The sequence below is a fragment of the Marmota marmota genome, unplaced genomic scaffold (genome assembly GCF_001458135.2).
Source record: "Marmota marmota marmota unplaced genomic scaffold, marMar, whole genome shotgun sequence".
Taxonomy (NCBI): Eukaryota; Metazoa; Chordata; class Mammalia; order Rodentia; family Sciuridae; genus Marmota; species Marmota marmota.
Window position 1 is genome coordinate 8,866,617 of NW_026000196.1, and position 22,168 is coordinate 8,888,784.

General features: G+C 37.0%; 1 protein-coding gene across 13 annotated transcripts in view; it reads right to left on the minus strand.

Annotated features, from left to right (window-relative positions):
* The window catches only part of Akap13 (A-kinase anchoring protein 13), a 320,766-nt gene that overhangs the window by 108,009 nt on the left and 190,589 nt on the right, over window positions 1-22,168 (minus strand). The window contains exon 1 of one of the 13 annotated variants that reach the window (XM_015493102.2): window positions 10,654-11,449. The exons of the other annotated variants lie outside the window; for them this stretch is intronic. Within the exon in view, the coding sequence (XP_015348588.1) occupies window positions 10,654-10,734 (81 nt within the window). The 5' untranslated portion in view covers window positions 10,735-11,449. Of the gene's footprint in view, window positions 1-10,653; window positions 11,450-22,168 lie in introns of those variants that run through there. 13 annotated transcript variants of the gene reach the window in all.

Sequence of the window (22,168 nt, forward strand, 5' to 3'; positions counted from 1 at the left end):
GAGAAATGAATTACAGTAGATGGGGTAGAGAGAGAAGATGGGAGGGGAGGGGAGGGGGGATAGTAGAGGATAGGAAAGATAGCAGAATACAACAGTATGGCAATATGTAAAAACATGGATGTGTAACTGATGTGATTCTGCAATCTGTATATGGGGTAAAAATGGGAGTTCATAACCCACTTAAATCAAATGTATGAAATATGATATGTCAAGAGCTTTGTAATGTTTTGAACAACCAATAAAATAAATAAATAAATAAATAAATAAATAAATAAATAAATAAATTTAAAAAGGAGCTGGGGATGTGTCTTAGTGGTTACACATCTCTGGGTTCAATGCCTGGTACCAATCAATCAATTAATAAATACAAATAAAACTTAACTAAAATGCAACTGTGTATATCAATGTTTCAAACATCAAAACAATTTATTTGTTTTGGGATTGCCTATTACTAGTAGCTATGTTTTTAATCATCAAAAGTTGATTATTAGTAATGTGTTGAGGAGGTTTTTTTGTCTCTAATTAGATGTCATCTAAAAATATCAGATGATGCACGTTTTCAGTCATTTCTTTTTCTGTTTGAAGGTTTAATTTATAAACTTTTAAAAGTAAAATCTATACTAAAAAATAGTAGAATTTCAAGTAATTCAGTACTTGTGTACCAGAAAAAGACTAGGAAATCTAGCACAAGATGGCCTCTTTCAGAATGAAACTATAATCTTATCTCTCACCCTGCACAAAAATCAACTCAAAATGGAGTAAAGACCCAGGAATTAGACCAGAAACTATGCAACTCCTAGAAGAAAATGTAGAGTCAACACTCCAACTTTCAGTTACAGCCAATTACTTTCTCAATAGGACTTCTAAAGTTCAAAAAATAATGTCCAGAGTTAATAAATGGAATAGCATCAAATTAGAAAACTTCTGGACATTAAGGAAACAATTAGGAAGGCGAAGAAAGAAAGAATCTACAGAATGGGAGAAATCTTTGCTAGCTATTCTTCTGACAGAGGATTACTATTTAGAATATATAAAGAACTCAAACTTTACATAATCAAATAACCCAATTAATACACAATTAATTAAACAGACAATTCTCAAAAGAAGAAATACAAATGGACAACAAATATATGAAAAAATGTTTAATATCACTAGCAATTAGAAAGGTGCAAATCACAACTACTCTAAGATTTCATGTCACACTAGTCAGAAAGGCAGTCAACAAGAATACAAGTAATATTAAATGTTGGAGAGGATATGGAGAAAAAGGATTACTTTTTACACTGTTGGTGAGATTATAAATTAGTACAACTATAGAAATCAGTATAGAGGTTCCTTAAAAGATTAGGCAAGGAACCATCATATGACCCAGCTACACCACTCCTTGGTATTTATCATGAAGAATTAAAGTCATCATACTACAGTGATACATGCATACTCACATTTATAGCAACACAATTCACAACAGCCAAACTATGAAACCAGCCTAAGTGTCCATCAATGGATGTATGAATAAAGACAACGTGATATATACACAGAATGGAGTTTTATTCGGCCATAAAGTAAAATGAAATTATGGCATTTGAAGGAAAATGATGGAACATGAAACCATTATGTTAAGTATAATAAGTCAAACTCAGAAGGTTAGGGTCATGTGTTTTCTCTCATATGCCGAAGAGAAGAAAGAGGAAAAGAAAGATGAGGCAGATCTCATGAAAATCAAAGGGAGATCAAAGGGACCAAGGGGTGGGGGATTAGGAGGGAGGGGGGAAGTGCTGGGGAGTGGTATTGGCTAAATTATATTGTACTGTGTATTGAATGCATATACAAATATGTAACAACAAATCACATCAGTATGTACAACTCTAATATGCCAATTAAAAATGTGAGAGAAATAATAAATAAATTAATACACCTATAGAAATCAGTATAGAGGTTACTTAAAACATTAGGCAAGGAACCACCACATGACCCAATTTTTTAGATGCTGACGGAACTTTATTTTAGTCATTTATTTTTATGTGGTGCTGAGAATCAAACCCAGTGTCTCACACATGCTAGGCATGCTCTCTACACTGAGCCACAACCACAGCCTGCTCCCCGTTTAAGTCGTAGGTGGACATAATACCTTTATTTTATTTATTTATATATGGTGCTGAGGCTCAAACCCACATGTAGTAGGCCTCACATGTAGTAGGCAAGTACTCTGCTGCTGAGCTACAACCCCAGCCCCAAAAATGCATTCTTCTTAAAAAAAGGTGGCTTCTTTCTTAAAGTTATCAGCTACAAATTAGTACATCCACAGAGCTAGCTAGCCAGCCAGCATTCTTGGAAAACCCATTTAGGTAAGAAACTGTGTATTGCGATGATGTGAGAAGTATGGCAATAGGTAAGATGAATAAATATGATTTTCATTACAATTTGCACAAAGGTTCCAGGGTTTAGAAGTCTGGAGAGCCTTTCTTCTTCTTCTTCATCTTTTTTTTTTTTTTGCAGGAGGTTGGGTGGGGGGCGGTTACCGGGGATTGAACTCAGGGGCACCTAAACACTGAGCCACATTCCTAGCTTTTTAAAAATGTTTACTTTTATTTTGGTCTAAGTTGCTTAGAGCTTCACTAAGTTGCTGAGGCTCACTTTGAACCTGTGATCCTTTTGCCTCAGCCTGCCAAGTGAATGGGATTACAGGCATGTGCCACTGTGCCCTGCTCTGAAGAACCCTTTTTAATGTAAAATGTTATATTGCCTCCAAAACCCAGGATAACAGATGTATGTATATATAAACATATAAGTCTATGAATTATCAGGCTCAGTGAGATACCTTTACAAACCGTAGCCTGTAGCTTGGTAGATACTGTTTAGAGTGTGAAAGACAACAGATACAGAAATAACTGAGATCTAAAGAGGTAAGTAAACTCCTAGCATAAAAACAATTTCAGGGATTTGAGAAAAGCTCAACAAAAGTAGAAGCATAAAAAAGCAGGCCTTAAAAGAGGCAGTGTGATTGAGAAAGAGAAAGATGACAATGCAGGAAATTCCAGCCATGTGAACAAAAGTATGAGCAAAACAGTTAAGACATTCTAGGGCTGGACTTCACAGTTTTTTATATCATGGATTCATTCCATCAAAAATCTAAGGAAAGCCATGGAACCCTTATAAAAGAACATGCATTTGTCACAATCAGGGATTCTGGTGCCCATGATTATAATCTAGATTAAGGACCTTTGCTTAAATGTCTTTCAGGAGCACAAAAATCCCAATAGTGTCCAAAAGTCTAAACTAAGGAAAGAATAGGAGATATGGCTACAATAAAGTTAGGTTTTATTCCCTACCAAAGATATTGGTACCCAATAATCATATAAGGAAGAGAGTGAAAGGATCAGTATTGTACTTGGAAAATAATTCTAGAATGTAGAGATAAAAATAGAATATTGGGGAATAAGAAAGTATCAGGAACACAAAGACCAGTTAAGAGGAGTCTAAACTAGTCTACTCTAGAAGCAGTGTACAACTCAACTGGGGAAATGTACTTTGGTGTATAGAAAAAGATGTACATCAAAGAGCTAGTACAAATGGCAGAATCCATCAACGTAAAAGATAACGTGGGATCAAAGGTCCACAATTAATAGATAAAGGAAATCCAGAGGGGAAGACGACAACAGTACACTCTATTTTACTAAGTTTGAGATGTCAACCTGTCTTGCAAAAGGTTAAAAAACTTTAAGGAGGCTTGAGAGAAGGTTGGATATAGTTTCAGTTGTTGTTGAGTGAATAGGTGAAAAGAGTGTGCCAAGACAGAGCACCGAGAATACACACACAGGGTCGCAATCATATTTGATAATACCTATTTGCAGGGAAGTAGCTTAGAAGTCTTGTATTTGCTGGCTTCTTAGATACATAAGTGGCACAAAAGTATGCATTAAGGAAATGCAAATAGAAACCACAATGAGATATCACTTCATACCCATTATGCTAGTATTAAAAAAATTACAGAGTGAAAATAAAAAGTGTTAGTGAGGATGTACAGAAAATGGAACCCTTGTGTGTTACTAGTAGGAATATGTAATGGTGCATTCACTATGGAAAATGGTGTGGCGGTTCTTCAAAAACTTGGAAATACACAATTTCTTTATGACTTAGCAATTCTCTACTTCTGGGAGTACAGCCCAAAGAACTGAAAGCAGGGATTCAAACGGGAATTGGTATCCAATGCTTATTATAGTGGCATTATTTGCATTAGCCAAACAATTAAAATGGTCCAAATGTCCCCTGACAGATATATGGACAAACAAAATGTGGTATGTACTTTAAACAGAACATTTAGCCTTAAAAAGGCTACAGTGTGGGTGAACTCTGAAGACATTGTGCTGAGTGAAATGAGACAGTTACAAAAGGACAAATATTGTACAATTCTAATTACATGAGCTACCTAGAGTAGTCAAAATTAGAAACAGAATATAGACTGGTGGTTACCAGGGACTAGAGGGCAGGAGGAATGGGGAGTTATTGTTTACAGATACAGAGTTTTAATTTAGGAAGGTGTGAAAGTTTTGAAGATGTCTGATGGTGATGGTTATACAACAGTGTGAATATACTTAACACTGCTGAACTGTATTCCTAAAAATGGCAAATTTTATCATATATATATATATATTATCATGACTTTAAAAAGAGTGTGCAGCACTGAGAAATACACAAATTTGTGGAAAGTAAACCAGTCAAGAAGCCCACAAAGCCAGAGTCAGAGCCAGTAATCTGAGCCAGATGCTACCAATCATGGTCAATGCCATTAACCAGAGGACAAACTCCATATTGCACTAAATGTGGAAAGAATGTCAAAACATGTATCAGCATTTTCAGCCACATCCTGTACAACAGCAATACCAAGCATATCGTATTCATGTGTGAAGAATATTGCAATTACTATATAATTAAGATGCATAAAAGAGATAAATTGGATTACAAAACATCTCCTCCTCTTCCTTCCCTATTTTAGAATCACTGATGTGGCAGATAAATTTGTCCTACTCTCTGTTCTATTCATCAATAACTCTACAGTTTTATTTTCACTCACACAACCAAGGCAACTTAAAGGCCACACCATGTTGCTCTCTTAGAAACATTTTTAGAGGGTTTCCCAGTAGGCCAGATACAATGCCAGGACATGAGCATGGTAATGCATTTGAAACTTATTAGTATAGGAAATTAAAATCTACCAACTATCTTTTTATTTTATGATGCTTATTTTCAGTCAGGCTCTTTCCCAATATGTGACCTCTAAGATTGAGGATCTTACACTAATGGATAAGCTGGTCCTTGTACTATCAACTCTCTCTTTATCCAATTCTATGTGAGACTAGGCTTGGCAAAAGATTCTATCAGAATTAGAAGACACAAAAGGAAGAAACATCAGTGTTGGCACTGTTAGCAATTAGATTTTTAAGATAAAAAAATGAAGGTTATATGATGATGATGAGTGCCCCTGACTCCAAATTTTGCCCTTATGGAATCACTGAGCTATGAATAAAATACGAGATTGGCCACTGACTAAAGAGAAGGATAGGGGAATAGTTAAAGTAGCTGAAAATGTAGAAAACAAATTTTAAATATTGTTATCTACATCTTTTGAAGACAGAGGTCAGCAAAACACATTTTTGGCCTCGATCACAGTTATGATTCTTTAGCTAAAAAAATAATCTAAGTCACTGTTTTTTCTTTGCCCACAGAACTGCCCTGACAAGCAGAACATCCAAAGTTCTGGTGATAACAGTGTGTAAAGAACATGAGATGATAAAAGTAACTTCAGAAAACATGCCATACCTATCTGGATAATTTTTTCATTCCTGCCGTGAAGTCTACGGACCTCTTGTAATGACCTAAACTACACCCACAATGTGTTCCCAACAGTATGAAAATAGAGCAATACGTATTTTCAGAAGAGGAAAATGTCTTTTGTTTTTGGCAGTGGTTCTGCTACTGTTTATATCTGAACATCCTAATAATACAGCTCATGGTTACACCCAGCCTTCCCAGCCACCACAGGTACCTATTTCCTCTCCAACTGTCTCAAGAGATCCAGGCAAAGTTACAAGGCTGAACAAAACGGAAGTAAAAACCCACCACCATCCGGACATGGAAGCCAATACTTGAGTCAAAGTCTCTTCAGGGGAATCAGACTACAATCAAGTAGATGGTGTGGTTGTCTTCAATCCTTAGCCCCCTTATGTCTTTTTGTTTTGCTGCAAAGTAGAGGCCAGTTTTTATTAAAGAATGTACATTTCTCAGGGAAATGAAGTTAGAGACAAACTATTTCTTCCAAGCTTTCACTAATGAGGTTGGTGTTGCCTGCCCAAGCACCACAATGCGTAGGGGATTATGTTCCTTTGTAAATATTTTCATTTGATGTATACAACACCGTTGCAAATCTTTTAACCACTCAGCTAACACTCTGATTTACTAGTCACAAAATATGCTGTGGATAAATTATCAATAACATGAAGAATTATGTTACTATTAGTAGTCAGTTTTTTCTAGGTAACCAAAATTAGGAAAACAGAAGAAGGCCTGGTTAAGATCACTGTAAATTCTACAGTAACAAATTTAGTCATGCATTGCTGACCTCCTTCCTTTCAGTATGTTAGTTTTGCAGGAAGTTTCTGATTCTTGATGTCCTCTAGGAATGCTCATCATGAGCTGAAGTTTAGCTATGCGAAGCTCTCAACACTCACTGACATGTGAAGTCAGTTCTAGCTTTTTGAAGGATGTTGGGAAAACTGGGCATATTGGTACTAAACCTGGGTCCCTGCCAACAATTAAAATTCTTCCCATATTCCTTTTCAGTCTATGATTTGTAGTTATTAACCACTTATAGAACCCAAAGCTAAATATGCATCCGGAAAGGGGAATCAAGGGGTTGTTATATACGAGGAAGAGGAATGTGCTAAGTAGACTAAGGTACAGAGTGGTGGGTGATGACAGAATAGTACCCTCTGAAGTTTTTTTTACGTATAAAAATTTCTGGAAAGGAGCTAAGACTTTGGCAATGTTGATGGTCAATGATGATACAAGAGCTAACTCATGTGCACATAAAGACCAATGCACCCAGCTTCAGGGAAATCTCAGAAGAAACTCTGGAGACAAAAGACCTTCAATGAAACTAACTACACAGAACTGACAAAGGAAGCAGATCAGAATACAGAGTAAGCCAAAGAAAGTACCAGTATAAAACCAAGAATGAGGATTCTGAAGCTAATTTACAGTGAATTATTAGGATGTTAATGGGAGGGATTAGAGTTGCAAATATGAAATACCAAAGTGAAATGCTCACAATCCAAACCTTGTGATTCTTGGCATATTTTATCTGTGTTCATATATTAAAGTTATCAGCACATTAAACACAATTTATATAACATGAGGCTCATGAATCCATACTTTAAATTTTAAAATATTAATGTACTCAATCAACAAATATTTGTTGAGCTTTTAATATGAATTAAGAGATGTTCTGAGTGCTTAAATATATTAATGAATAGATGAAAAATGAAAAATCCTTAGTACAAAAAAAACCAAACTTCTACACGTAGGAGTGGAGTGAAAACATGCACGTGATCACTTATAAATTTAACTGGTACAAGCTCCCAACACACTTATTTTTTTTTATCTGTACTTTTTCCCATTTATTTATTTATTTTTATTAGCTACACACGACATTACAATGATCTTGCCAATTCATACATTTGAATCAACTGGGGTATAATTTCTCATTTTTCTGATTGTACAGATTGCAGAATCACATCCAACACACTTATTTTTTGAACACTGACAGAAGATAGAAAAATTCAAAATGATTTTGTAAAAATAACTGGAGAACACTAATGGATGACAAGGAAGAAATAAATTAATTATGGGGAAAACCTGCTAACTGTAACAAAATGAACTTAAATGTTATCATGTTGTCTAAAAAGTGTCACAAAAGGAATTCCCACAATGGGAGAGAAGTGATCAAGGTAAAACTTAGAAGGGTTCTTCCAAAAAAAAAAAAAGTCTATGATAAAAAGCATGGACTTTGAAAAAGTCTTATCTGGAGTTATATCCCACCACTAATTCTATAATAAGTGTGAAATTCTAGGAAAATTACTGGCTATAGAAATACGATTTTGTGTATGTAAAATGAGACAAATATAATAATGTAAACATTCAACGTCTATGTCTCATATCCATTCCCTTCTTCCCCTTTCAGACCACAAAACCACGTGATACTGATTTCCAGACTGCCAGAACAATTTTTTTAAAAACAAACTGAAAAGTACAGTATCCTCACCATGGCTGTCAGGGCCCTGCTCTTCCAGGTCCACCTGCAGCTCTTCTCACACCATTCACTTGCTGCTGCTCAGTATGCTCCCATCCATTATGATGGCCCTGCGGGTTCCTTCCTTCCTTAGCAAGTCTATTTGCTATTGGTTCTTTCTAGAATATCTTCCCTTGACATAGTGGGTGTTTTTTCATCCTCTGGAGATCAGCTTTTTAAATGTCAGCACCTTAAAAAGAAGACCCTCTAGCTAAAGACTACTCTATCTAATTCTTCCCATTCGTCCCAATGCAGCACCCTACTAACTTCTGTCAAATCACTTACAATGGTTTGTACTTATTTAATTTTTTTTGGCCTGTTAGTAGTAAGAAGATAAATAATGTGCCCCAATGGATTTGGCATCATGTCTACCATGGAATAGGTACTTAACATATGTTTAAAATATATAGCTCTCAGTGATGCTGTCTTATCAAACAAAGCAATTAACACCAAAAGTCTTTATTCCATTTTAAACTGGAAGCAAGATAATTTCAGAACTCCTAGTGTTTATAAATTTGTAATAAATGACTTTTCTTAAAATCAAAAAAAAAAAAAAAAAAGAATGAGGGGCTGGGGATATATCTCAGTTGGTTGAATGCTTGCCTCACATGCACAAAGCCCTCAGTTCAAAACCCAGCACCACAAAAAAATAAATAAATAAATAGAATGACTAGTTTCTTTGAAGTGCAGTTTTCTCTACTGAGAATCTTTAAATATGTAATGCAATATGGCACAAATAAAAGAGTACAAACATTTATAAGCTGCAGCCTTGAAAAAGAATCTCTTTGATACTCAAGTTCTTCATATTCCTCACTGTAGCTCAAAAGAACCCTCAAGTTCTTCACGTGAAAATGGGATAAAAGTCACTGCCTGACAAATAAGTCCCACTTGAAAAAATGTATACGAAATAACTTCATTAAAATGTAAAATAGCCTTTCTGTGGCCAATGAGCTTATATTGATTCAGTTCCACTCATAAAGGCTGAGACTCCCAGCTAGACTAGAATATTACATACTTTAGCACTATTTTGAATATACAATTACCTTGAGACACACAGAAAAAGATTTTTCTTTCTCCCCCTCCTGCCCCAATAAGATCATAAAGCATCATGCAAATAAAGATCCTAAAAATTAAGCTCTCCTAAATACATACACAAGGACAAAACTTTTAAAACATGTGATCTACCAGAGGAACTAAACCAGTATCTTGTAACAAATTCAAAACAAGTTAAACAAGAGCTGTCAGCCTATGTTTCAGAAGTCAAACCACCACCCCACCACCCCACCACCCAAGAGTGATTATGGAAGGACAATGACAACACTCCACCACAAATCACACCTCCTCTCCCAACAAGATACTTCACTGGTTTTTGTGTCTACCTTTCTAAATCCATTCCTTACCCTCAAAACTTTGTCAAAAATCATTCCCTCTCATCCACAGTCTCACAAGTTCAGATATTGAGGTCCTTTTGGCATCTGCCAGATCTTGGTTGGCTTCCAATTTCCCCTGCCTTTGCCAGAAAACCACTAAACTTCCAAAAAGTGCTCCTTGAGTTGTCCAATATTCCCAGACTCTCATTTTACCAGTTAGAGGAGTCCTTACTAATTTTAGATTCAAGGATACCTTGTGTGAGCAATTAGCTATCCAGAGTCTCCACCCCTATGCTGCTAAGACCTCACATAACTAATGCTGAGAAGGCAAACAAATACACCTATCAACAGAGTTGAAAGCTACATGTAAGAAACAGTCAAATCACGCCAGAAAGGCAGCTTTGCTGTTTTAATAAATAGGCCAACTGGAGACACTTCTGGAAAAAAACAAACAAACAAACAAATAAATTTGTTTATCTTTTCTCTGAAGAAATGAGAACACGACAGAAAAGACTTGGACAAACAACAAAAAGACAAAGAGACCAAGAGATGGAGGCAGGGTGAGCGAGAATGACAGAGAAAGAGACTCAGACAGGCAGGAATGACAGAGACAGAAGGAAAGACACACCCCAGGAAAGAGCAACTCAGAGGGGTAAATTTCTCACTCAGTGATTTTTGAAAGTATGAGGTTCTCCTGAACATAGCAATCCATTTTAAAGTAAAAATTACATTTCTAAAGGGTTTTGATGATAATTTGTGAACACCCTGTTTCTGTTCAGACACTCCTTTAAGAATCTCAAACTCATCCCCCTACCTTTCCCTGTTGGCACAGGCTTTCTCAGCATTCTTACCAATGTGGAAGTCCAGAGATACTACTACTGGACACAGAGAAAATAGCCTGGAAAGTTTCATAATGCATGAGGTATTGCCCCCTCTTACCTTCAGCAACACCACATCTACAGTCCTGTCCACTTTGGAGATGTCACACAGGCTGTAACGCCTCTTGTGCCGCTCATACATTTTTACTCAGATGCAGAAGAGCAAAATACAGGAAAGCAGGAAAGTATATCCACCGTTAACTGGGGGACCCGTATGCTCACACAAGTCCAAAGCTCCAAATTTCTTAAGGTGGATAGGAGATTTCAACTCTATATAGAATATCCTCAAAGGGTCAAAATGGATTTAAAAAAAAAAAAAAAAGCCAAGCAGAATCCAATTCTTTGAAATGAGTAAGAACTTTCTGGCAAACTCAGAGCTCTGAGATGATCAATTTATAGTTCATGATATAAGCAACAAATGCCTCAAGATCCCAATCATGCAGGTCTTGATTGAAAGAGAAGCACACACCCTTTCCATCATGGGGCATAAGTCCAGTAGAAAAATTGAGAATAAACTGTCTGAGCATAACGGCTGACACATGTGGGGAAAAAAACCAAAAGCAGGAAATAAAAATCCAGTACGTATTTTGCCAAAAAGAGAGAAAAAGAAAAGGGACTCTATTTCAAAGGGATGACTTGAGAAAATTCATTAAATTGTTCTTCCTTAAAACAACAAAGATGAGAAAAAAAATTTTTCCTTATGGGGGTGGGAAGCTAGAGATGATCTTCAAAGTAGATGTTTCCAAATCTTTGGAGTTTGTCCTTGTTCACCAAAGCTGTAGTAGAGTTTTGATTTTCCTTTAAGTTGAAAATAACTTAGGACAGCACAGCAGAAGGGAAAAAAGAAAAAGGCTCCTCCTGCTGTACTCCCCTCCCTTCTTCCTCCTTCCTGCGCCAGCCCTTCCCTGCCTGTCTCCTCCCCTCTTTTTTTACTTCTCTCTCAAGAACGTCACTACTTGCCCTTTCAGCTCTGCACTCACAGCCTTGGAGGTTTGAAAATCTAATTGCAGTGGTGGGAACATGATTCATCCACAGTCGAAGACGAAAAAAACAAAGCTCCTTTTTCCAATCCACTTCCTCCTGCTCCTCCTCCTCACACCATCTCCTATGAAAATGGCTGTCAGGCACTGCAAGATTGGACTAGAGTTCTTTGATGTCAGGGTTAGTATGCTAATAAAGGAAGGAGGGCTGTCATCCTAAACACCACAAGCCTACACAACAGACTTATCTATTCCTTGAAGTACAGAAAATTCAAACTACCCAAAGTATACACTGCATGTTCCTGCCAAATGCAAAGCAATGATTTAATATAAGAAAAATGTTAGCCAAATATTTCAGAGTTATGTACCCCGGATCCAGAAGTGGCTATAAAATGTCTGGTAAGGTTTAAAAATCATAGAGTTAAGCTTTGAGGCAGACACAGGAGGATCCCGAGTTTGAGGCCAGCTTCAGCAATTCAGTGAGACTCTGTCTCAGAATAAAATGGGCTGGCAATGTAGCTCAGTGGTAAAGCACCATGGGTTCAATCCCTATTATGGGTTAAAAAAAAAAAAAAAGAGTTAAGCTTTGGATGGGTGTGTCAGGGGATGAATGACAGAGGGGCTTTAAAGTAAATTAAAGAGAAAAGGAATGGAATGAATGGTTATGTCTGTCTTAATATTTTTGTGACCAAGAAAAGTCACCTGTCTGGGACTTCCTCACCAGTGCTCTCATTCATATTAACTGGGCCTTGTTCATGGCTGTTACTTCATTTGCCTGTTTTCCTACTGTTCCAGACCTTTCTAGGTGTTGGCCTAATCCAACATCCTTAGGGGCAGACCTATTCTAGAATGCACTTAACTTCAGACATTCTCTTACTTGGACTGGATTATAAATGAGTTAGGAGAGAAAAGGTGGAAAAGGACCTGAATGAAGAAAAACCAAATAAAAAACTAAAAGGAGTGGAGAAAGAAAAGGAAGGTGGGGGGGGAGTAAAATCCAGAAAAAGGAAGATTTTTCTTTTCCCAGGAGGAGCAATTTTTCTTTGAGTTGGTCAGAACAGTCCTTATACTTGGAAAGAGTGGACACAGGGCTTCAAATACCATGACAGAAAGGAAGAAAAGAGATTTAACATCTCAATCTCTGTCAATACTGTGAAGTTGGAAAAGGTCTGTTAGGAACTATAAAAGACGTACAGAAGGTCTGGTAAGTCATCATGTCCTTAGGCCAGGCCTTTAAATCACTAACCAGCTTAAATGAGAGAAATAAGAAAACCCCAGCTAAGAATGCAAGGATATTTTTGAATCTGTTCACACACACCAGTTTCAGCTATATCCAAATTCCAAGCCTTTTCTCTCTCCAATCCTTCCCTAGCACATGGCAGGCATGAAGATGGACAACACCCACTTTTTCCAGAGCCCCTAGTGAGCACTGTCTATAATGTTATCAACATGTACAATGAAACAGATGTTGCTTTTCAGTAGAGATGACGCTACAAAGCAGTAGAAACAAGACAATTAGAGAGATTAAAAAGTTGTAAGTAAAATTCTGGCTCAGGTTTACTAAAAGTGTGGGAATCTGGCCAGGGATTTACAAATACTTTCAAACTATGTGGTTGAGGGCACAGATTGAAAGGTTTTGTGGGCTTTAGTGTATAAAAAAACTAATCATTTATTATGTTTTCTGTAACAACTTTCACCAAGCTGTAATTTAGAACTCTCTCTTCTCCCCAAACGAAACATAGCTGCCTCCCCTCTGTTCTCAATATGGTTTGCTCCTTGTGGCCACTCCCTTCTGTTTTAATGAGAATCAAATGTTTCCTGTTTCCAAAGTTCCCAGGCATCTCTCTAGGGATCAGAGATACTTTAATCACCAGTAAGCCTTCCTATCCCAAGCCTAACTAATGACTTAAAGGTAGACAATCTATCAACTTAACAGATATTTTGTTCCTTGTGGTAGAGGCAAACAAAAGAAACATACAACAAGGTTTCTGTCCTCAGGAAGTTTATGAAACTAAGAGAAACTTTATGTAACTAAGAGAAACTTGTTTTCAAATTTTTCTGAAATAGCCCTCATTACTATTTGAGACATATAGCCTAACTTTTTTTTTTTTTTTTTTTTTACTTCTGACTAGCTGTAGGCTTTGTGAAATAGGCTAGAAATCTAGATTTTCTACCTTTTCTGAACACATAAACATTGTTCCTATACATTTTGTTCCTTCTTGGAGAACAAATACTTTGGGTGGGGAAAAATTGCTAAAGGGGCAGTCAAGGGTGTCTGTTTTGATTTCCCTCTGGATCTGGCTTGGCATTCTCCAACAGAAGACAGATTCTGTGCTTTTGCTGTTGATGTGACAATTCCAAGTTTTCATGAAAAACATCTGGAACCACTAAACAGTTATTCCGTTATGATTTTAAAACACAGCAACCAATCATTTCATATCTAAACCAGAGCTGAGAGTTACAAACTTAAAGGAGGTTGTGTATATTTCCTCTTTCCTTTAATTTTTGGAACTTGTAATATAATAGTAGTTATTCACAATATTAATTCTATCTCCCTTCTCTCTGTGCTTACTATCCCACCTTCCCTCCACAACAAGGGTAGTACCAAGTTCAAGAAGCAACTAGACTGTCTCACACCACAGTCTCAACATACATTCTTCTTCTTCCTTTTTTTTTTTTTTTTGCAGGGTTTGTGGGGTACTGGGGATTAAACTCGGGGCACGTGACTACTGAACCACATCCCCATCCCTATTTTTATATTGTATTTAGAGACAGCGTCTCATTGAGTTGCTTAGCACCTCGCTGTTTCGGAGGCCTACTTTGAACTCTTGATCCTCCAGCCTCAGCCTCCTGAGCTGCTGGGATTACAGGTGTGCACCACTGCGCCCAGCTTAACATACATTCTTAAACATTCCTGGAAACAAAATCTAAAAGTATTTTATACATCTTACTGTAACTAGAGCATTTATAGTCATTAATTCAATTTTATCTTTATTTAACTACAAGATCTAATAATACCTTACTCAAATGGTTCAGCATTTGTAATGGGTCAATACTGTGTGGATCCCTTAGTTCTAGTTAGGGCACAGAAGTCCTCAACTCCCACAACAAAGCTTCTGAGTTAGGACTCCACCTAGTGGACATGCTGAAGACCCAGACAGAACACCACAGGCTGGTAAGGGGGTGGTATAAGGAATTATTTTTCCTAAAACCCCAAAATGAACAAAGGAGTAGCAGCATGTGATTGGGGACTAGTTTAAAGAGCAATAATTGATTTAGTCTCTTCAAGGAATAAAAGATACTGAAGTGGAAATCAAGGGTCTTTATCTTCCAGAGATTTATCTTAGGGAGAGTTCACTAACTCTCTGAGTGACTGAGAATATAGTAGATTGACACTGTAGACCTAGATTTACAGAATAAAAACATGAGAGGGGTTCAGTGCTGGGTCCTATCCGAAGTTCCTTATTGCTTTAAAATTATATATTGTCAGCCTGATACTAGGAAATCTTTTATCACTTGTCATATAGCTCACAAGGATGTGGGTAGATTCAAAGAAAAAGGAATTGAGACATTCTCAAAACTTCAAGCAGACATGGTGTAGAAACCATTCTTCTTGCATGTCTTCCACCTTCACTCTTCACATGAAATAGGAAGGAAAGGCTTTACCACAGTTAATAATTTTTGTTATCCTATGATCTCATTAACTTAAAAATAGTCATCCATCATTTCTGACAAATTTATTTATTCCTCATAAAGAGCTATAAAGTGGGAAGGTATGGTGGCATGCACCTGTAGTCTCAGCTACTTGGGAGGCTGAAGCAGGGGAATCACTTGAGTCAGAAGTTTAAGGCCAGCCTGGGCAATGTAGCAAAGATCCTGAGATTGGGTCTCAACCACCACCACTACTACCACCATCACCACCAAGAACAACAATGAAACAAGAGCTATTATACTTCATAAATGAGAAAAAGTAGCACCCAAAGTTTACATCAGCTGTACAAGGTCACAAAACTAATGAATTTGCATGAAATTTGGTTCTGTAAATATTGCTTTCAACTACTTATCATATTTAGCCACTTGAGAAATGCCCCAAATTAAAATGAAGAAAGCCTATGATAAAATTTAGAGAAACAAAACTTAGAGTCCTTTACTCATCATCAATATTCCTGTATTTGATTGTACATAAATGCCAAAGGATAGGAGAAGATGTCATTTTGAAAATTAAAAAGACAAATGATTCTTCATTGTAGAAAGCATGTCATTGCATTAAACAGACAACTTCTTTATCAATATTTAGTAGTTTCTCACTATAGTAATATCTCAAAAAATCAGAATGAACACAACCAAAACAGAGACTAACAGATCTCTGGATGATGACCACTGTCATCTAGGTATTCCATAGAATGAATGGGTATATTGATTCTAGTTTTTCTTTGAGACAAACATTAGTTATTTCTTATGGCAGCAGTTCAAATACTTGAAGAAACTCACCATGACTCATCACCCTCCTCAAAGCTAATCTTTTGGATCAAGATGCCCATAGCTGTTCTAACCTCTGGCAAGGGGATACTTGATGGAGCACTGTTTACTGATTGCCCTTCCTATAATAAGGAAGTCAAGACAAAATCCTCTGAAATGGCTTAAACCGAATGATTAAGATCAAACTGGTTTTAACATAAGTATCTCATCACTAGAAGAATAAGCTTATTTTATCTTTTTTTTTTCGTTTGACTTATTTTAAAGTAGATCTCCACCATACGATAATCTTATCTTATTGCAAAATTCCCTTTATATCCTCTCTTTTTATCCTAAAAAGACTATCTTGAATCTACATTCTATCATTGAAACAAATGTTGTTCCTTCAAATTGTTTCATCTATAAATCTGAAAAGCAAGCCTAACAATGGAATCCAGACATTGTCACTAAAAGCCTCTGCTAGAAGGATGGCAATCCATCTCTCAGCAGTCCTGAAAAAGTACTGTTCCATTAGACACAAAGTGAACTAAAACCTGAGTCACATTTCCTCATCTTCTATACAATATGGCAAAATTAATAAAATTTCTTGCTGAAATTAATACATACTAGATTCATGGCATTATCCTATTCAACTTAATAATCGTATTAAAAAGGAAAATGAAACACTTGTATGTTGCATACTGTTGGATAACCATTTCTCTGTGTGGTCATAAATTCTACCCGAAACCAGATTCCAAAGACGCCATATCTGATCAACTATAAACCATATTTGCTGTTATTTTTTAATCTTATAGCAGCATTTCTTTTTGTATAATCATAAGAGCATTGTGTAAGACAGCCTAACTCTGACAAATTAAGAACAAAAGCTATTCTAATTTTTTTCTTCATAAAGGTGCAATAACACAAGATTTCATGTGTAGAGTTCTTACTAACTTCATGAAACAATGTTAGGTGCAAACTTCTGAGTAGAATAACCATAAATAATAGCATCCTCCCTGCCCCTAGGCATTGGTGGTAAGAAGGACATGCTCTCTATTTTCTTTCCTTTTTTTTTTTTTGGTGGGGGGTACATGGGGAATGCCAGAGGTGCTTAAATCACTGAAACATATCCCCTCCCCTTTTTTTGTATTCTTTGTTTTGAGACTTGGTCTTGCTAATTTGCTTAGGGCCTAAGTTGCTGAGGCTGGCACTGACCTTGCAATCCTCCTGCTGCTGCCTTCATCATTGGGGTTACAGGCGTACACCATTGTGCCCAGCTCATCTTCTTAAACATGTTAACCATACTATCAAATAGCCAATTCAAGAGAATTCATGTCCTTTTGCTATTTTCCCACCCAAATAGCTTGTATAAACATTTGCAAATTAGAAACAGACACCAATTACAAAGTTGTTACAGAAATTGGATGACAGATGATGGTAGCTTGAATTCATGTAATCAGAGTAGAGATCTAGAAAAACAATTGAGGGTCCAAAGACATTTAATAACCTTATCAAGATATTAGGCACAGGAGTAAGAAGATGAAAAAAAAAGAAGTGTCATGGCTGACTAGGTTTTCTGTCCTGGGTAACTAGCTAAAAGAAGAAGTAGACATAGTGAATCTGAGGCATCTCATAAATAACCAGTGGAATTCTGATCAGTAATTGAATTAGTGTTACAGGCCTGGAACTCAGAAGAAAGGTTGAGAAATTAGGCATATAGATTAACGGAGAAAAAGAACCATTAGCATGAAGAGATCTCTATGCAAGATTGTGGTGAGCCGCTTCTGCCGCTTATGCAAATTATGGTCGCCATTACAAGATGGCGCTGGCTCCGCTGTGGTCTGTGACAAACAACTCCTTATTTGGGAGAGTTGGCGCATGACTTTTCATCACCCTATGAGAAAGCTCCATGTGGCTGCTTTGCATTGGGGCTTGAGATGCTTGATTAAGGCTGGGAGGGGCATCCGAGAGAGAGAAGAAGAACTATCAAGGGCCTGAAATAAACTACTGAAAGAAGATTCCTGAGTGTTGCGTCTTCCTTGCGGGCAAGAAGTCACGACACAAGATGTATGACTGTCCTTTCATATACTCTGATTCTATTTAAGAAACCTGCAACAGAGACCAAAAGAAAACCCTTGAGGTGGGCTGGGGATGTGGCTCAAGCAGCAGCTTGCTAGCCTGGCATGTGTGCGGCCGGGTTCGATCCTCAGCACCACATACAAACAAAGATGTTGTGTCTGCCGAAAACTAAAAATAAATATTAAAAAAAAAATTCTCTCTCTCCCTCTCTTTAAAAAAAAAAAGAAAAAGAAAAAAAGAAAATCCTTGAGGTGCACATAATGGCAGGGAATATGAGGAGACTTGCTAGAGGATAGAGGTTTGGCAATAAAATGAAAAAAGGAAAGAACAAACAGGAAACTCCATTTCCATATGACTATCTATGAAAATAATGAACTTCATTCTATAAAATAAAGGCAATGAGGTAAAGGGAAACAATAGTGACATTTACTGACAAGAATTTCCTAACTAAATTTTGTCATCACCAGCAAGTGATGGTCAATTAGTAGCAAATTAATGATTATCAGCTGAATTTATTTATCAATTCAACAAATATTTAAGTGTCTCCAGTAGGTAAGGTGCTCCATGAGGTGTTATGAGATACAAAAATGCATGAGAAATTTCTAGGTCTTCAATAGAAACATGGTCGGGGCAAATGCACAAAAAATAAATACAGGACACATCAAGGATAGAGAGTACAGCTAAAATGCAGAATTTCAGCAAAATAAATAAGGATCTCTGGTTAAAGTAATCAGGAAGTCTCATTAAGATGATAATTTAGGGGGGGGGGGGGCAGGGCCCACCTGTAATCCCAGCAGCTTGGGAGGCTGAGGCAGTTGGATGGCAAGTTCAAAGCCAGCCTCAGTAACTGGGCTGGAGATGTGGTTCAGTGGTTAAGCACCCCTAGGTTCAATCTCTAGTACTCCCCGCACCCAAATTAACATAAAGGGAGTGAAAAAGAAAATGGTAGGGAGAAGGCAGGCACACATCAAGAATGTGAGCGAAGGTTCCGAGGCTAAAGAATGCAGGTATGACAGAGAAATAGCAAAATGTCTAGTTGGACTTGGATAAGAGTTGCTGACATTAGACTGAAAAAACATTAACAGCTAGATTACAGAAGCACATGATGCCCTGCTGAAGAATTTATACCCTATTCACAGGCAAGTGGGAGCTAGTGAAGACACTTGAGCAGAAGTATTATGGATTGTTCTGTAATTCAGAAAGGAGATATAAAAATCTTTACAGTCTAGTCTCCCTTTTCTGAATTTTATACTGCTTCACGATCCTTATCAAATCTCATTTTCTAGTATGGTTCATGTCTCCAAGGTTCCTTAATTAGGAGTTGGCTTTTCCTACTTTAATTCCCCTGGTCTTAGAACAATTCCAGTTTGTGGAATTCCTTCCCTTGTCTACTTTAGCTGAAACCTTTCAAATCCCACTGTGCTAATTTAGCTCTCCCTACCTACATTAGCACTCATTATAACTCTCCTTTGAACTATTATGGTGTTTAGACTTTAAAGCACTGACTTTATGTATTCTTATCACTGTACTCTTTATCGCTGCTGCATGTTGGTCCAACTAAGTAGCTAAGATGAGCTCCTTAAAAGCAACGATCATTTGTTAAACTTTTCTTTCAGAGTCCCCCAAATAGTATAAGACATCCACAGGCCAGATCACAAGCAGATTATATCTTCATTCACTACTACAATCACACCCAATGGCTGACCAAATTTAGTTATTAAACAATGAGAGAGAAAGAAAAAACAATGTCAGTGTTAACATATATGAAAAATGAGTTCTCTAAGCTGGGCACGGTGGCATAAACCTGTAATCCCAGGGACTCAGGAGGCTGAGGTAGGAGGATCGCAAAATTCAAACCCAGCCTCAGCAATTCAGCATGTCCCTAAGCAACTTAGTGGGACCCTGTCTCAAAAGAGAAAAGTTCCTGAATTAAAAGGATAAAAGTCCTGGCTAGACATGAAAACTACTCAAAATAACCATAACCTTAGGAAAAATTTGAATCCAATATATAAAATGAAATGTACTACTTTAGGAAATTACTTATTCTTTGTATTTTTCTCTTAACGGCAAAAAGAATAGCTCCAGCATAGTCATTCAGTCAGATGAGCCAAATAATGAGTCAGCTTCCCATGGAAGACTTTCCTCATCCCTCCAGGCAAACACATACCACTGTATAGTCATGCTTTAAAAAAAAGTAGATGTAAAACTTGCTCCTTTATCTAAAAGACAAAAGCAGAGGGAAAAAGAGAAATCTCTTTCTTGAGAAAGCCCACTTTTCAGCACCATTGCTCGGTTAGTTTTGGCTGGCATTTGCTCATTCCCAAAGCAATAAACTTGGTTCTGCTCATTTAACAGAGTATTATTTGTAGCCTGTATTTAATAGTTTATTCAAATAGAATGAATATTTTAATATCCTGAAAAACATTTTTTTTTAAAAAGGTGTAGTGTTAACTCTTCTTCACCTAGATGAAATTGTGAGAGTTTGTTCTGGAAGGTTATCACAAAATATGCTTAAAGAGAAGGACATACTCTATTATTTAAAAGCATATATTCAGAGATGTGTTGTACAGTAAATATGAAAAAAAGTGAAGGGGTGACTGAGCATCTTAATGAGTCTATTAATCTAAGATAGCAGTTCAGAGCATGAACTCTGGAGCCAGATTGCCTTGAGGAAGTTACATAACCTTTCTACTCCTCAGTTTTTTTATTCTCAGGGGATAAAAAAATAAAGGTAAATAGTAAAATAACAGTGTTGTTATGAAGAATGAATATATGTAAAGTATTTATATAGTGTTTATAGCATATTAGTTGTTATGTCATGTTTGCTTTATGGATTCATTATACTTTTACCTTATTAAAAATGTTTTTTTTTTTAAAGTCAGCCTACAAGGGTGCAAATAAAACAAAACCAAGTAATTATGGTAAATTCTGACTCAATTCAGAACTGAAAAAACAAAACTCTGATTTGAATTAGACCCTCATGTTTCCTCTGAATATATTTTGTACTAGGGGGCAGGAAAACAAAGAGAAGGGAAAGTTCTGATTACTAAAGACAGCCCCCAGGAACTAAGACTAAAGAAGTTACTATATTGGGCATCTGAATGCCATGCTGCTTAATGAGGTAATTCCTTAAAAGTCAGGATAGGACTGAGAACATAGGAAGAGATAAGCCTTAGGGAAAGGGGTGTGGGGGAAGCTTCTTCATCTGAGGCAAAGGGAAAGAAGTAAGAAAAGACAGATATTTATAGATTTTTCTTGGCCAACTGCCTAGAGCCTAATTCTGACTGAACTTAAATGTCCCTGAAATAAACCCTACCCAGAAGGCTGAGCTACCAGTGTGAACCATTGAAATAAAAAGCATCTGGCTTTAAAGACGTGAACAAACTCTGGGAACAAAGTCTAGGAAGTGACTGCTCTGGCCCTTTTTCTCATCTCTGCTTTCCATTTCTATGCAAAATGCTTTGTATCTTTAAGACCTCCTCAAGTGCTATCACATCCATGATGCATCCACCAAACACATCAGTCAAAAAACTAGCCTGTCCTTCCTTTGATTCAGTTAGAATTATGTTAGCACTCACCAATCCATAGTAATAAGTGCCTGTTGCACAAGCCTGATGGAATAAGCCATGACCCATTTCTTTAACATTCAACACAAATGGCACCTGTATGAGTAATAAATTATATTTAGTCTCCCTTTATCTGTGAGGCATATGTCCCAAGATCCCTAGTAGATGCCTGGTATGGAATCCTAATTGCACTTTTTTTTTTTCCTGTTCCTATATGTCTTGTGTCATCGCCATGGTATCCGAGTTAAAAAGCCCTTACGTGTTTCATGCCCTAGTGCCTCTTTGGCACTACCACTCTTGTAATTTGAGGCCATTATTAAATAAAATATATGTCACTCAAACTCAAGCACAGCAATATCACCACAGTTGATCTGATGACTAAGGCGGTTACTAAATGAATAACTTGGTAGGTAGCATATAGAGTATGGATGCACCAGACAAAGGGATGTTTATGTCTTGAGTAGGATGAAGCAAGATGGCATGAGATCTTACCTAG